Source organism: Varanus komodoensis, unplaced genomic scaffold (assembly GCF_004798865.1).
Source record: "Varanus komodoensis strain SLA01 unplaced genomic scaffold, ASM479886v1 scaffold12, whole genome shotgun sequence".
Lineage (NCBI taxonomy): Eukaryota > Metazoa > Chordata > Lepidosauria > Squamata > Varanidae > Varanus > Varanus komodoensis.
In genome coordinates, this window is record NW_025335349.1 from 29,226,478 (window position 1) to 29,242,649 (window position 16,172).

Genomic DNA, 16,172 nt, shown 5'->3' on the forward strand with positions numbered 1-16,172 from the left:
GTGCACCTCTGCCAGACACTTTGATTCTTGGTATTAGGATGCCTGATGTGGGTGGGTATTTCTTTGAGGCAAGACTGAGGGAACTGGGTCTTTTCAGCCTGGAGAAGAGGAGACTCAGAGGGGATCTCTTGGCGACATACAGTACAGTTACGTGAGGGGGTGCCACACGGAGGTGGATATAGACCTGTTCTTCCCTGCAGAGGAGGGCAGGACGCGCTCCAACAGAGTGAAGCTCAGGGAACCTGGGTTCAATTTGAATGCCAGGAAGTACTTCCTGACAGTTAGGACCCTGAGGGTATGGAATGGACTTCTACAGGAGGTGGTTGAAGCCCCATTGGTGAGGGTGCTCAAGGATAGGCCAGACATGCACATGGTAGGCATGTCATGAGCGGAGCTGGCTGGAGCTGGGGGCCAGACTAGATGACCCGGGAGGCCCCTTCTTACTCTTTTTCTATGTTTCAGTAGACAGTGTAGGGCTCATGGGGTGCAGCATGGGGTACACCGCTCTCTCCCCCACCACACACACACACTATCTCTTTTGCAATCACTCAGATTATGGACCTTGAGGCTGCAAATTAGACACCAGAGGAATGAGATTTTCCAATGGATGGATGCAAAAGCACATCACACAAAAAGCCTGTGCTCTCCAAAAGGGGGGGGGGTCTGCTTTCTTGGGGTGACAAATCCAGCCCCTGATGGCCACACCTCCTCCTCCTTTCCCCCGGCACCACTAGTTTGGTGGCTTCCCAGCTTATCTGCAGTCTTCCCCATTTTTAGCAGTTGAAATGCCTCAGCAGCTGTATTACTGCCAGGAATTTGGGGGGGGGGGGACCTTTGGGATTGTTTGGCTTTACCTTTTTGCCTTAGACCCCACCTTTGCTTTGGGAGAGTCCCAGACTAAGAATGTTGGAGCAATCCGCATCAGATTCTAATAAGTTTGGAGTTTTGTGAATGAAACCCACAGATTCCAAAGCAGACCAGCTTGTTTCGAGTCACTGATTCTTGAGACATGTAAACCAGGTTTTGCTTTCCAGAATGTTAAGCAAATTTCATTTTAGAAAAGCAGGCAAACTAGTCATAAAAATAATTGCCCAAAATAATTGCACTCTTCCCCCCACGCCGTAGGCTAAAGTGCAGTAATGCAAATTTTGCAGGCATTTGCACATCTTAGGAAATGTCGTTTTTTACAAGTGCAAGTTTGGGAAATTGAAATAAAAATCCAGTTTCATCAATGAGGGGATGGTAGAACAAAAGGCACCTGGCATCTGGGAAAGGCAGGCAGAATATATTTAAGAAAATCCATCTGTCTATACTTTACCCTATCTGAGAATCAGAATTCCTGCAGCATTTGTTCACTTTCCATCTTAAGACTGTAACCAGAAGCAGACTCCATGACGTGAACATCAGCTGTATTTTCCTTCTCCCCAACCCATGGCTTGTTATTTCGCTTTGTTTACCATCTTGCTTGAAGAGTCCTGGGAAAGTATTTCTTCTCTATGGATTTTGTAATTTAGCACCATGTTTAGGTTAGCCCTGAGAACCTTGGCGAGCCGCCTTCAATTGATACGGACCACAGTGTGGCAGGTGGACCAGTGATACCTCAGGGTGAGGCTGATGCCTACTTTGGTAAAACAGACTCTCCCACTAAATGGGATCTTCGAGGGAGGGTTTGGATGCCCCCTGCCCCACCGTAGTGGTGTTCCTCCGATTCGAATCAGAGAGGATGCATTTCCAATATGAGAATGTTCCACAAAACAGTAAATCTAGGATTATCTCATCGGACTGATTATGTCAAAGCTCTTTAGCTACAGCACGCTCAGAGGGCTATAAATAAGTGGCAAGGCAGAACATAATCATTCTGTGCGTAAATCGTTCGTGTGCGTTGTGCTCATGGGTCCATGACGAGGTGTGGACTTAGGGCGTTTATTTATAGGCATCTGGTTTTTAATTAGGGGGCAAGGTCAAAGTTGATGAGAGAAGGACCCCAGTCCACAAAGCATCCCAGCACACATGTCGCTCAGCGTGAACAAGAGTTGCTGATGCATCGGCCTCTGGCTGTGCCTTGCTCCTGGTACAGAACTTCCTCCCATATTACGCATCAAAGCTACTGCATTTAATAGTGAGGTCTGCAGAGTGGGGGAAACAAGGCAAATCACAGAGTATAATATTGATCCTGCCATACAGAGGAGCCCTAGAGGTAGCTGCATTTTTGCTTTCAAACAGACCTCTTGCTGAAAAGAATGGTGAATCAGGGCTTAATTAACCCTTTGAGTAATAAAGGATGATTAGGGATGTTGAAGAAATCCACAACAGATTCAAATGAGGTTGGGTTTTTCTAAATCTGATCTGTGTATTCCTCAGTGGACTGCTTTTGGCCAAGTCGTGCAGACTCCATAGACTTGCAGACTGGTTTCTTTAACTGTTAAAAAAAAAAAAACCTGTTGCGTGCAATGTGCATTAGCAAAAGTTGCATTAATGTGAATGAAAACATGTGCGAGTGGAGCACAATTCTCAAGCATCCATTAAACAATCAAATTATGTCAACAAACAGAAGACAAAATGCGAGTAGTCTGACGGTCGGTGAAACACAAGTTGAATAGATTTAACAAAATCTGTACATCCCCAATTCTGGAGGGGAGGCAGAGTGGGAGAATTCATTATTCAAGCAATCAGTGCCTTCAGAGTAGGTAGATAGGAGGCAACAGCCACGCCCCCTTCTTCCTTTGCCACTTTGCACCTTCTCCTTCCCTCTTGGAAGTGAGGAGAAAGGGGAAGGGACTGCTGCTCCAGCTGCATAATGAATCCTTGCAGCTACAGCTCTGGTGAGGAAGCACAAGCGCCTTGCTTGCTCAGACTGGTCTCCTCCAGCCAGGCAAACGTGGTTGCTGCCTGAAGCCATGAGTCACTCCTGGTTTCAGAAGTCCCCTGGAGCTGGGGAGGCTGGGTTGGCGTTGGGGGACAGCAGCTTGCACCTTCTGTTCTGTTCGGGAGCAGCCAGCCCCAAAGAGGGCTTTCTTGCACCAGTTGCCTGCTCCAGCTGCTGGTGGATGGGGCTCCTTCACTGAAATCTGTAACACAGAAGTGGAGGATTCTGGATTCTGATTATGTCTCTAAGAGGAGCGGGAATAGCCAAACAAAGTCTCTTCTTTTGTCCTGTAGCACAAATGTGAAATGGAGCACAGACCACACAGATCAAAGGCTTGGGAAATGTTAGGGCTAGCCTCAAAGCCCACTGCATATCCTGAGCCACACAAAGATGCAATCTGATACTGCGACATACCATAATGCACCAGTTCTGCTAGCTGAAATTATTTTGCCTTCGGCTGGTATGCTGTGTCAAGTCGCTGCTCGTGTTTCCTAGCATCTTGACTGAAATCAGTTGGTGGGAGAGTTCCTCTAATTATTAACTTTTTGGTCAGCTGCTTTAATTTTTTTTAACCTGAAAGTGAGAAAAAGTGTTTTCAAATAAAGAAAGACAGTTAAATAGGATGATGCCTTAGACGAGTCCCTAAGTGAAGGCAGCCATTACATTCTGAGTGTGGTTCAAGACACGTCTTTGCATGTAACTCTAAACCTGGGTAGTATTCAGCCACCCTTCCGATCATTTGGCGTACAGCTCCCACAATTCCTGAGCATGGGTCATTCTGGGTGGGGCTGTTGGGATCTGTAGTCCTACTCCTTTGTAAATCATAGTTTGACATTATAAGAATGATTCACATCACGCTTGAGTTTCTGTGCTCCCCACTCCAGCCTGACTGTGAAGAGGCCTCTTCCATTGCAGATGAACTGCAGCTTATTGTGATATTTGGGTAGTCAGTACTGGAAAGAAAGCAACTATAAACCATAGTTAATGAAGCTGCCTCATTTTCACTAACCATAATTAAGATTAACCACAGTTTGGGATTTGGACATAATACTAAACTGTGGTTAATCCAAAATGATAGTGTGGATGACTCTGTTCTCTTCACATGAGTGCTGGAGGAGGAGAAAGGAGAGCATGTGAGTCCAAGGTAACATTAAACCATGGTTATGGGTAAGCTGGACTAATTGCTCATGCTAAGTTGTGTGCTGTTTTTGTGGCAGACCACAGAAGTGTAAGCCACTTCTGCCACATTCAGAATGCCTGTCTCCCGATGTCCTTACATAGTTCCATCTGGCCCTTGAGTGTTTGCTCTGGTGGTGATGGATTTCCAGGCTCTTGCATGTGATCTTCAAGATCCTGCAATCTGAGACTGACTCAGTGGAAGATGCAGAGAATGGAACCTGGAATTGTCTGCCTACAAAGCGTAGGCTCTACCAGCGAATGAGTCCTCCAAGCACAAATTGTCTAGAGGCCATAAGCCCTTAGCATAGCTAAAGACAGTATTTGGGAAAAAAAACACCTCATCTGCTTTCCATGATGGACCCAAAATTAGACCATACTCCTAGTTTGATTTATTATTACTATTATTATCATCATCATCATCATCATCATCATCTTTTATTTAAAACATTTCTATGCTGCCCCCATCGCAACAAAGCCTCGGGGTGGCTCACAAAGAATTTAAGCTCCTGTTCCTTCTTGAAATACCTTTCATGCAAAAATCCCTTTATAAAATGTGTTTTAATAACTCTGTATTTTAGTTATGTATTTAATCCTGCTTAGTAATTGCTAGGAAAGTCTCTCCAGTTTTAATGCCAAGGACACTAGTATGTTTTAATTTTCCTTTAATAAATAGGCTGTTGTTATTTTAGAAGTGTTGTTATTATCAGCACTGCTCCAGCATGATCACAGCAATAGTATTAGAAACTTAATGGTTTCCCCAGTTTATGAAATAGGTAACTTTGCAATGGTCACACTGGTTCCAGAAGAACCAAATACCTGGCTTAAAAGCTGACTAAAGTTACTTTACCCCAGTCCTAAGCCCTCTCACAGTACAATCTACTCAAAATCTACAATCTACACATGTTTACTCAAAAGTAATTCCCACTGAGTTCAATGAGACTCACTCCCAGGTAAGAGTGTATAGGTTGGTAGGCTTAATTTGTACTTTCTTCTACTCTCCCTGCCCTCCTGCATTCAAAATTGAGAGTACAGGCTCAGTGAAGCAGGGATCTGCCTTTTTGTTTATGTTCTCTTGTAAAGCGCCATGTAAATCAGTAATGCTGTTATCTGAATAACAGCAGCAACAATAGTAGTAAGAAATACATCCTGATGTCTAATAAGTGCATTTGGTTAAAAGTAAAGGTCAGTTTAGGCAAGGTCTACTTTATGCGTGTCTGCTGCCCACCCACCTCTGAGTCTGTGCATACATGGGCAAAGGCGGCGTGCAAACAAAATGACCTTGGGTATATTGTTTTATCTATCTGTCTGTTTATTTCAAAGCCATATAGGAGAATTTCACAGGCGAAGGCTGGCTCGGTAGTACAAAAAAGCACTGCAGAGATTGATAAGAAAAGTTAGATTACTGGCCATTAGGAAAATGCAGCTTAATGATAGTATGGGGCAGTAGTTAGAGTTTTGGACGAGACTCAGGAGATCTAGGTGCTAGTTGCTGGCTCTTAGCCAAACTTCTGTCAGAGGCTGTTGTTGTAAGGATAAAATGGAGCTATATAAGCCACTTGGGTTTCCTTGCAAGAGTTAAAAAGGCAGGATATACATGCAAAATAATAATATTGTTTGTAATTCCAAGCAATTGCTTGGGGCATCTGCTCCTTCGCAGCAGATCTGTCCCTCTAACCTGAAGTAATATTTTCAGATTAATGATGCAGTTCTACCTCCTTCCATATCAGTTTTCTCACGAAACTTTCCCACAGAACTGGAAACTGTCCGCTTCTCAGGAATGGCCTGGCTTAATCTCTGGGTTGATCAGCTTTGGCATTTCAGCTTGGCATTCTGGCCCCTCTTCTTTCTCTGACTTAGAATTTATTTCTTTACAACTTTTGTAGGCATTTTTGTAGGAGGAGTGGGCCCACCCCTTTTGAGGCAGCTTCCAAACAAATGCATCCAACCACCTGCCCTTGCCCTTCATGGTTACTTACCAGAGCCAGACACGGGATTGGTTCCTGGATCCAGGAGCTTATTAACGCCTCACTGAGGGAGGGCCGGGTCCCCGCTTCTTTAAAGGAGGCGGTGATCAGGCCTGTCCTAAAGAAGGCATCCCTGGATCCAGAGATGGCCGCCAATTATAGACCAACATCCCGTTCCTGGGCAAGGTGTTGGAGCAGGTGGTGGCGGGACAACTCCAGGCACTCTTGTATGAAACTGATTATCTGGACCCATTTCAGTCCGGTTTTAGACCCAGTTACGGTACTGAATCTGCCTTGGTCGCCCTGTACGATGACCTGTGCAGGGAGAAGGACAGGGGGAGTGCGTCCCTGTTGGTTCTCCTGGACCTCTCAGCGGCTTTCGATACCATCGACCATGGTATCCTTCCGGATAGGCTGTTGGGACTGAGAGTAGGAGGCACTGCTTGGCAGTGGTCCCACTCCTACCTTGCCAGCCGATTCCAGAAGGTGGTGCTGGGGGACTTTGGTTCTGCGCCATGGCAACTCTGCCATGGAGTACCACAGGGGTCCATTTTGTCCCCCTTGCTATTTAGCAGTTACATGAAACCGCTGGGAGAGGTCATCAGGAGGTTTGGGCTGCGGAGTCACCAGTATGCTGATGACACCCAGCCCTACATACCTCTCCTTTCCAATTAATCCAGGTGAGGCAGTGGCTGTACTGAACCGGTGCCTGGCTGAGGTAATGGGCTGGATGAGGGCCAATAAACTGAAGCTCAATCCAGATAAGACGGAAATCCTGTTGGTAGGTGATTTGAGTTCCTGGGTAAGTGGCTTGGGCCCTGCCCTGGATGGGGTTGCACTCCCTCTAAAGGACAGGGTCTGCAGCTTAGGAGTGCTCCTTGACCCGGAACTGTCCCTGCAAGCCCAGGTGACAGCGGTGGCGAGGAGCACTTTCCTTCAGCTCCGGCTGATCCATCAGCTGCATCCTTACCTGGAGGAGAACTGCCTGGCAACAGTGACATGTGCACTGGTTACCTCCCGTTTGGACTGCTGTAACACACTCTACTGTCCTTGAAGATGGTCCAGATACTTCAAATGGTGCAAAATAGAGCTGCCAGGAAGCTGTCGGGGACTGGGCATTATTCTCTTATAACCCCAGTCCTCTATCAGCATCATTGGCCTCCCATTGAAGTCCGGGCTCAATTCAAGGTGCTGGTTATTACCTATAAAGCCCTAAACGGCTTGGGATCAGGATACCTAAAGGAACGCCTTTTTACCTATATGCTCTCCCACCCCCTAAGATTGGCAGCAGAGGCCCTCCTCCGGGAACCCTCTTTGAAAGAGGTCAGGAGACAGAGTACTCGGAGGAGAGCTTTCTCTGCGGTGGAGCCCCAAATATGGAATGCGCTCCCTAGAGAGGTCCGCCTCATTATATGCTTTTTGGCGCCAGGTCAAGACCATTTTATTTAACCAATATTTTAAAGTTAGTTAATTTTAATGCTATATTTATTCATTTACTTCATTTTAACCATGTTATTTTCTACTCAGTCATGGTGTAGTCAATCTATTTGTTTAGGATTGGATATTGTATTTGGGGTTTTAATGTTTGTAAACCACCCAGAGAGCCCTCTGGGCTATTGGGGTGGTATATAAATGCAATCAATCAATCAATAACCAATATTTTGTCAGTCGATGGAATCAGTGACCTAGGGAGGCTGTGGCCTATCCCATGCTGGAGGCATTCAAGAGGCAGCTGGACAGCCCTTGGGGAGGGATGCTTAACCTGGGGCAGGGGGCTGGACTCGATGGCCTTCGTGGTCCCCTCCCAACCTGTCTCTTCTATGATTCCAGGATGGTCTATCTTCAGAACTGGCATTGGCTCTGACCAGGATCCAGAAAGTTGCACAGCATTCGTTCCTCCCCCACCCCCAGTTTCCTTTTCCCAGAGAACCCAGAACTGCTTTTCAATTTCCAGAGTTTAAAGAAAGCAAACACACATGAGAGCAAAGCAAACACACACGAGAGCTGTTCACGAGAGCTGAAATGTTCCCCCATCTCTACTGCCAAGTGTTGCCTTTTGCTTTCATGGCTACCAGCCACTGCAAAAGGGAGCCCGGCCCAATCGGGGGTCTTTCAGAGGTGCTGGACTACAACTCCAGCATGGTGGAAGTTGCCCAGTACCTCTAAAAGGGTTCCAGGGTACGGAAGGATAGCAAATAGCAAGATCCAGTGAAGAAGCTCTGCCCATGTGCTGGAATCTGCTAGGGCAGAGAGCAAGGGGCTTTTTCCATGGAGGTCCACTCTCTTCCTTATACATCTCCCATGGTTCCAGCTTGCGAACATTTGTACTGGTTTGCCTGGCAATTATTAAGTTATAAAAGGCTTTCAAAGTGCTGTGAGAACAGTACTAATAGCATTCCTTTTCTAGTTTATGAAAGCTCCCTTGCTTTCCTTGCTTGATCATCTTGATGAAAGTTTACTTTCCATTAACAACTAGCTGAGTGGCCAAAATGCAAAGACTGTCTGCTTTCGAGAAGCAAGCAGGTCTTGTATTAGCCTTGTAAAATGATGCTACTCATACTTTTCAGCTTTCTCAAGTTCCAAGTCCTTGGTGAGTAGTTTGTCACAAAGGAGCAATGCTTCAAAGCTCCTGTTGTTTGCATGATGTAGAATGAACCATTTGGGACTAATTAATTAGATACTAATTCTAGTTTCCAACTGTTGATGCTGTGGTTATTTTAGCATGCTTTACTAACACGACAGTTTTCAATGTTTTATTGGTTGTACTGAATTTGGTTTATGAATGGGATATGCTGTGAATTCTTAATGGAGAAAAAAGTGGAACTGAAATGAAAAACTAGCAGTAGTGATAGAAAAGTTAGCAAATAAATGTGAGCACCTTTACTGTGTGATTATCATAGTTTTCAGCGAATGCACATAATTTATTCTGAGCACGCCTATGGAACCCGCAAGCATTTGAGACTGCAGTAAGGTGGAACGACGGACCTCAGCCACCCATAGTTGTCCTACTGATCTCATCTAATCGCCATTCAGATAGTGAGCCTTGCAAAAGCTTCAGCCCTGACTGTAGTGCTAAGATATATTTGCTCAAGAGATGGGCTGATTTAATTAAGGCAGATCAGGTTGATGAACAGATATTCCTTGCTCTGGATTCACACAGAGCGCTTGGTTATGGCAAGATGACCGCCACACACCTCACTATCCATCATGCTCAATGTAACACTAGGCTGGTGTCACAATTCACTCATCCTCCTCAGAACATAGTGATCCCTCCACAGCAGTACGTCAGGGCTGTAGTTCAGTGATGCAACAGCTCACCTTCAGCCATGGCTGTGGAAAAGACGATTGTCTTTCCATTGGTGTCAATGGACAGGCTGTGCATGAGAGCAATGGGGCAAACGATGCACCTGGTTTTGTGTTCTTTTGCAATGATCACTCACTTGTGTTGCCTTCCGTTGGTCTTTCGGTAATGCCACCATGTGAACTGTTTTTAGGCAGGGGCTGCGCTTGCTGTGCTCATCCGGTGCTTGCTGAAGTGCACAGACACGCCAGGATGCATTTCCAGTCCACTGGAGGAATGCAGGCAATCCCAGGCTGTGCTGAGATGATTTTGCGCTGCAGTGGAGCACAGCTGCCTGATCACTGGCCACGGTGGCTGGGGCTGAGGGGAGGCAGGCCCCATATGGACTCCACTCCTGGCCAACACCACATCGTCATATGCATCTTTGTGGAATGGCCTCTTGCACTTCTGTTTGTGTTCACATTACACACAAACACACACACACACGGAACCAAATCTGGGGCATGGGAAGATCCCTTGGGAAGAGCCAGTGTAGTACAGCAGTGAAAGTGTTGGACTGGGATCCAGGAGACTCAAATTCGAGTCCCCACTTGGTCATGGAGCTCACTTGGTGGCTTTGTGCCCATCATTAACTCTCAGCATGATCTACTTCAGAGGATTGTTGTGAGGAACAGGTTGAGAGGTGGTGGAGCATTATGGAAGAGACCTTGAGTCCCTTGGACTATGTCCTATCAATATTGTAATTAATAAAGCTATAAGAATAATCTCATGCCAGTACTGCCGACAAAAGTGCTTATACTCAAGGCTATGGTTTTCCCAGTTGCAATGTATGGCTGTGAAAGTTGGACCATAAGGAAGGCTGAGCACAGAAGAATTGAGGCCCTTGAATTGTGGTGCTGGAGGAGACTCCTGTGAGTCCCTTGGACCACAAGGAGATCAAACCAGTCTGTCTTAGAGGAGATCAACTCTGACTGCTCTTGGCCAGATACTGAAGATGAAACTTTGGCCACCTAATGAGAAGGAAGGACTTACTGGAGAAGAACCTAATGCTGGGAACAGTAGATGGCAAAAGAAAAAGGGGACAGCAGAGGATGAGGTGGCTGGATGGAGTCACTGAAGCAGTTGGTGTGAGCCTACGTGGACTCCGGGGGATGGTGGAGGACAGGAAGGCCTGGAGGAATGTTGTCCATGGGGTCGCGATGGGTCGGACACAACTTTGCGACTAACAGCAACCACAACACGCCAGTACACCCTGAAAGCATCTTCATGCAGCACGTGAGAGGCCCTGTACCCTATAGCTAGTCACCTGCTGCATCTCCTGCTTCAGCAGCAGCTGGATGCTTGTCTTTATCAGGCAGACGGCCCTGCTGCCACACAGAACAGGAACTGGTGTGAGTGGTGCTGGGGGACTGGAGGGCAGAGCTGGTGGGTCTGTGCGGGCTGCCCTTGTCACTGTGCCCTCATCTGCCAGGGGAGGTCGGTAGAGGATGCCATCTTGGCTGCCCGGCTCTAACCCTATGGCACTGCAGAAGAGCTGCAGCAGCTTCTGCAGATGGATGGCAGGAAAGCACCACTGACCGTTTTTGCTTCAGGCTGCCGAGTGGCTTGGGCACACCCTTCCATCAGGGCTGCCAGCACGGGCCTTGACGAGCGGCCGCGTCTGACTCAAGCATGTGCTGTCTTTTATTATCCCCTTGTTGTTTATTGATATATTTGGACAGTAGGAATTTTACTGACTTAAATGCTTAGCAGTTTTATATTGTTTATTCGTTGCATGGTTAATTACCCTCCCAACTGTGCACATGGCATTAGATTAAAATGTTACTTATAGGTGGCCATAGCCATTTCCCCCAGATTGTTTGTTTCAGCGTTATTGTCCTTGCTGTGGTATGTTATCGTTAATCGTTTTGAAAGAAAAGTGGAACACAAACATTGCAGTGGAATGGAACTCAAATGAAAGCCTGAGGCGGCCTCCCTCAGGAGGCATGCATGGCTGTTCAGAGGAAGGGAGGCCTTCCCAGAATGCCTCTGTGCAGGCTCTTACGGCAGTTGCGGGTGATCCGTGGGAGAGCGGTCCCCTCTTTACCTAATTTCCACAAGGGTGACTTGCATTCATGTTTCCCTAGCTTACTTCCTGACTGCCCATTTTTATTCAGATAGGCAAAAGGGGATAAGGCAAAAGGACTTTGCCTTCGGGGTTCCTGGCTCATCCCAAGCAGCCATGCTTGTGGGAACTCCAGCCCAGGGCAAAGAACAGCCAGCAGGCCTTATTATCACCTGCGCCTGATCCCCACAAAGCGGAGAAAACCATCTTTTGTCCTGCCCCCAAGAATGAATGCACCCAATGAGTTCGTCCGTTCTGTGTAAGCGAAGCACATGAAGAGAGAGGCGCTTCCCGAGGGAGGGCTCCTAGAGATGCCAGTCAGAGGTTCCTGTGCAGCTCCTCCATCTTTTCATTCTAACAGATTGTCTCTAGTAAGAAGTGTAGGAAAACACACATAAATGCACAGAAGACTGCATTTGCATTGTCCTGTAACCTTTGGCAAATGTGATGGGGCAATGGCAGGAAAATGGCCTCCTCTTGAAGTGCTCAGTGTTTATTCTGTGTCTTGAACTGTCAGTCAGCACAGCTGTACTGGACCGGCATCTGATGAGTGTTTGCAGCAGCACAATTAAATACACCGGATTGGCCCCCATGTAAATCTCGTGTCTTTAAAATTATTTCTGATCAATAAATTGCTAAGCAGTGTGCAGCCAGAGCTACTAAATCAAATCAAGAGAAACCTTTCTGGGTTGCTTCTCCCCACAGCCCTCATTATTTGCATATATGAAGCAGTTGTATAATCCAGAGATTCCCGTCTTGACAATCATGTCGTCCTTTAGCATACCCAGGCTCAGTTTTATAAGCTTAGGGTGCAATCCTAGGCATGTTTTGGCAGGGGAAAAGGCCTACGGTTCCCAGTATGCCCAACCCAGCCGACCTGAAGTGAGGTGACTAAAGAGTTGCGCCTTCAGTCAGCTTGTTTAAGGTCACATTGCCAGGCGTGATCTTATACACACTGCTCTTAACTCAGTGAGTAACCATGTGCCTGATTGTGCTGTGTACAATGAGCAGGTAACTGAGATCTTCCCTGACCTCTTGCCTAATTTGATTTGGTAGACTAGGGAGATATAAAGGGTGCTTCATTTTTGCGTGGCCCAAATGTTCACAGTTAAAAAACAAGATTTAACATACAGAACCCACGGTCAGGAGAAACAAAAGAACCAAGCTGGCTATGATCGCTGGCCCATTGTAACACTTTGTAGGGCGATTTAAAAGGTGGCCCAACTGTATATCCATGTGGTGAAAGCCTGGTATGGATTTTCCAGTGTTCTCAATGGTGTCTCCACAAATGCAGGAGGGTCCCTTCTTCAGAAAGCCACCCTGCACAGATAGAGGGAGACAGAGATGGGTGAGGAAGGGTGTGAAGCTGGATCAGCCACACTCTTCGTGCATTTAGTGGACACAGCTGCCCAACCCTTGAACAGGGCCAAGGAATAGGGCTTAGATCAGACCCACTGCCTTGTTTCTCTAGATTGGCTGGTTGCCCTCAACAGACACTAGTCCCAAGTGTCTGTGGGGCTGTGCTTCCCCTCCTCTCCCCTCCCCTCCTCTCCCCTCCCCAGGTCTGTCACAGAGGAGGGGGCCTCCATCTTGACAGATTGCTCCTCAGGCAGGACTGCCCCGCCTGCCAGACAGGACCATGTGATCTGTTGTATTGTTGGGGACAGTCTGGAGTTGTTCCCTCAGTTTAATTCTGTATTGTTCTTTTCCAGTCATGTGACACAGACTACATCCTGGATCCATCCTGTCACCAATGTCCTTGCCTTGTCACCCTCTGAAGAGAATGAGGACAATGGCTTCAGAGAGCTCCCGGATCCCAAAAGCTGAGAGCGTTGCCCATGGGTGGAAGACGGGCGCCAGTTTGCTTCAGCCCAGTGGTTGAAAGATGGCCCACTTGAAGAGTCTAGTGTTGGTGAAATAATTAGAGGCTACTGGTTGGTCCTGAGCTCCCAGACTAAATAACCTCCCTCACAGTATCCGTCTGTTATGAATGGCTTTTTTCTGGCAAGTGATTTGAGCCCAGCCTCGCAGACCGAGCACTCGTGTGGATGTGCATTGCACCTGCAGCGTTGCTGGTTCATCTGCTTTAGGAAACAGAAACTGACACACCTGCCTCTGCCCTTCGTATCCGTTGGACCTTTGCACATCTCTAAGCCTGTAGGCTTGAAAGCCAATCTGCCCATCCCATTGTGCTTTAGAGGAGGGGTGGGCAACTTGCAGCCCTCCAGATGTTGTGGCCTACAACTCACATCATCCTGCTGCATCACTGGCTATGCTGACTGTGGCTAAGGGGAGTTGTGGCCCTCCAGTTTTTTCACCTACGAATCGCCCACCCTTGCTCTAGAGCACTGTCCCCAACCTGGGTCTCCCCAGATGGTTTGGACACCTCCCATCCTCTCTGACCACTGGCCTTGCTGCTGAGGCAGATGGGGGCTGTAGTCTAGAGTGCCTAGAAGGACCCAAGGAGAGGCAGAAAAGAGCACCCAAACTGGCGCTGTGGAGACAGAAGCAGAGAGCAGATTTACTTCCACTGCCTAATAGTGCTTGTTCCACCACCTTCCTTTCTCCCATATAAGTGAACGGATCTCATTCTGGCAGGATAACCTGTGAGCCTGAGAAGTGTGTCAGCTGCAGCACTCATAAGTGAATGCACGGCATTTGTTGGCAACATCACAGTATGACCAAAAATTGCCCAGGCTTTTGTGACAGGGGTCTGTTAAAGAGGCTTATTCTACAGGGGTCCTTGCAATATAATTTTCCTTTCACCCCTACTCTATTTGTGATAGTTGCAGTCATCTTGCGAGGGGAAGGGACAAATTCCATGTACTTGAAGTAACTGGTGGGCTGTTTTTTGAGCAACAGAGAGCCAAAGGCTTGCCTGCACTACAAACAGAAGTGATGTTACTGAGTGGTTACTGTTTGCTCCTCTCCAGGGATCCAAGGAGAGCTGTCGGTCTGTGAGGGTCAGAGATCTTTTGACAGGGAATTCTCAGCCAGATCCCAGACGAGCCACGAAAGCTAAACAGGTTTAAAGCAGAGCAAATTGCATTGCCCCTAAAGATTTAGACCTCACCAGCATCATGATTACGGCTTTATTTGGAAACTTTCTGGTAAAGGAGACAAGAGCAGTACAGACAGGGCTTATTCTGGCAAGTGATTGATGTATTTTCCCCAGCCCAATTGTTCAGTTTCATAGCCTTTCTAACGAATAATTAGGTCAACACTTTTATCCTACTGATGGTCATAGTTACAATCTTGGCCTTCATCCAGTAGCATTTCAGCAACCTGGAGTTGCTTCTCTTTCTTTCTCTACTAATTAATGGTTTTTGAGAAATAGGTTGCTATGTCCATTGTGCATCTCCTTTATCCTAGCATTGCTTAGCTGGTCAGCTAAGCTGCCATTTTTTACTTGCCATGTTATGTTGCTGGTGTGTGTGTGTGTGTGTAAATGTACACACAGAGAGCGGTTAAATGCATGTTTTTCTAATCCTGCTTTACTTTCTGCTTTCAGTCACAAGGTAAATTTCATATGCAGAGAACTGTAAATAGAAAATGTAGATTGAGCATATAATGCCTTTTAAAGTTTGTAGAAAGCATAAGAGAATAACGTTCTTACACATTTTTATAACAAAGTACATTGACCTAACCTTTACCTTGAACTCTTGAATCTTCTGTGTAGTTCATTTTTATTGTACTCCCATTTGCAGGCTCTCTTCCTCCCTCCCACCCCAGCTTCCTGCACATAATAGGCTGCAGAAAAAATGTATTATCCTTACATTCAGCCACGTTATGTGAATAAATGAGGTTTGTCCACATTTTGGAAATTTGGGGGGAAATATGTATTATTCTTGTTTCTCAGAGTTGACTATGTAGTTAACAAAGTAGTTAACTATGGCCTAAAGATCATGTTCTTCTTCTACAGCTCATGGCAAGTCTCTGTGTGAGCAACCTTTGGTACATACCATGTGGGTAGACTCAGTGTGCTTCCTTTTCCATGTTCACAGATGGCCCTCTAAGTCAGTGGAGAGCCCACTGGGGAAGAGAGATTTTCATGTGCTCACCAGATCTCTTAGGTCTGGAAGAAATTGCTTCCCGCTGTCTCTGATTCTGCACATCTGAGCTGCCTCGAACATAAATCACAAGCCAGAACCAACAGAAGGCCATACAGGGAAATGATTTTCACTGCCCCCTGTCTCTGCACTTTCATCCGTTTGTTCCTTCATGATATATTGGACTGGTGGGATTAGCACATTACCATTCACATAGCATTTGCTGGCATATGAAGCATTGTGGACCCCGGGATACCTTTGGGTAGCGGACCTATATACACTTAGTGGGAAGCCAGTCCCACTGAGCATGACAGAACTGACTTCTAATGAGAAGTTTGCACAGTGCACTGCCCTTGGTCTTGCTTTTGCTGGTGAGAAGAATTGCCAGTGATTCCTGGAAGATCTGTTCAGCCGGCTCCCATTAATTCCCCCATCCCAAATGAAGTAAATCAGCCCTGTAATTCCTTCCAAGCAAGCTGCTCAATGGCTCCCAAATGAGTGATCTGTTATTGTGCGTTACCTCAGCATCAGGCATGCAGACAGGGAATATGTCACAATGGTCACGAGGCTGGAAAAAATAAAGGCGGGGGAGCATCTGTTGGAAGGCAGCTAGTGTTGGCTCAACCGCACGCCGTTAAAAAACAAAAGTTTTCTTAGGACAGCAGCACTAGCTGGATCTATTCACTGGGCCACCCACATGGTCCTCCTT

The 16,172-nt window shown here is 46.7% G+C and overlaps 1 protein-coding gene across 3 annotated transcripts in view; it reads left to right on the forward strand.

The window, feature by feature from the left end:
* STXBP4 (syntaxin binding protein 4) overlaps window positions 1-15,238 on the forward strand; it is a 136,753-nt gene extending 121,515 nt beyond the window's left edge. For all 3 annotated transcript variants that reach the window (XM_044422059.1, XM_044422058.1, XM_044422057.1), the window contains one exon: window positions 13,127-15,238. In XM_044422059.1, the coding sequence (XP_044277994.1) occupies window positions 13,127-13,241 (115 nt within the window). In that variant the 3' untranslated portion in view covers window positions 13,242-15,238. The remainder of the gene's footprint in view (window positions 1-13,126) is intronic.
* Window positions 15,239-16,172: the final 934 nt, after the last annotated feature.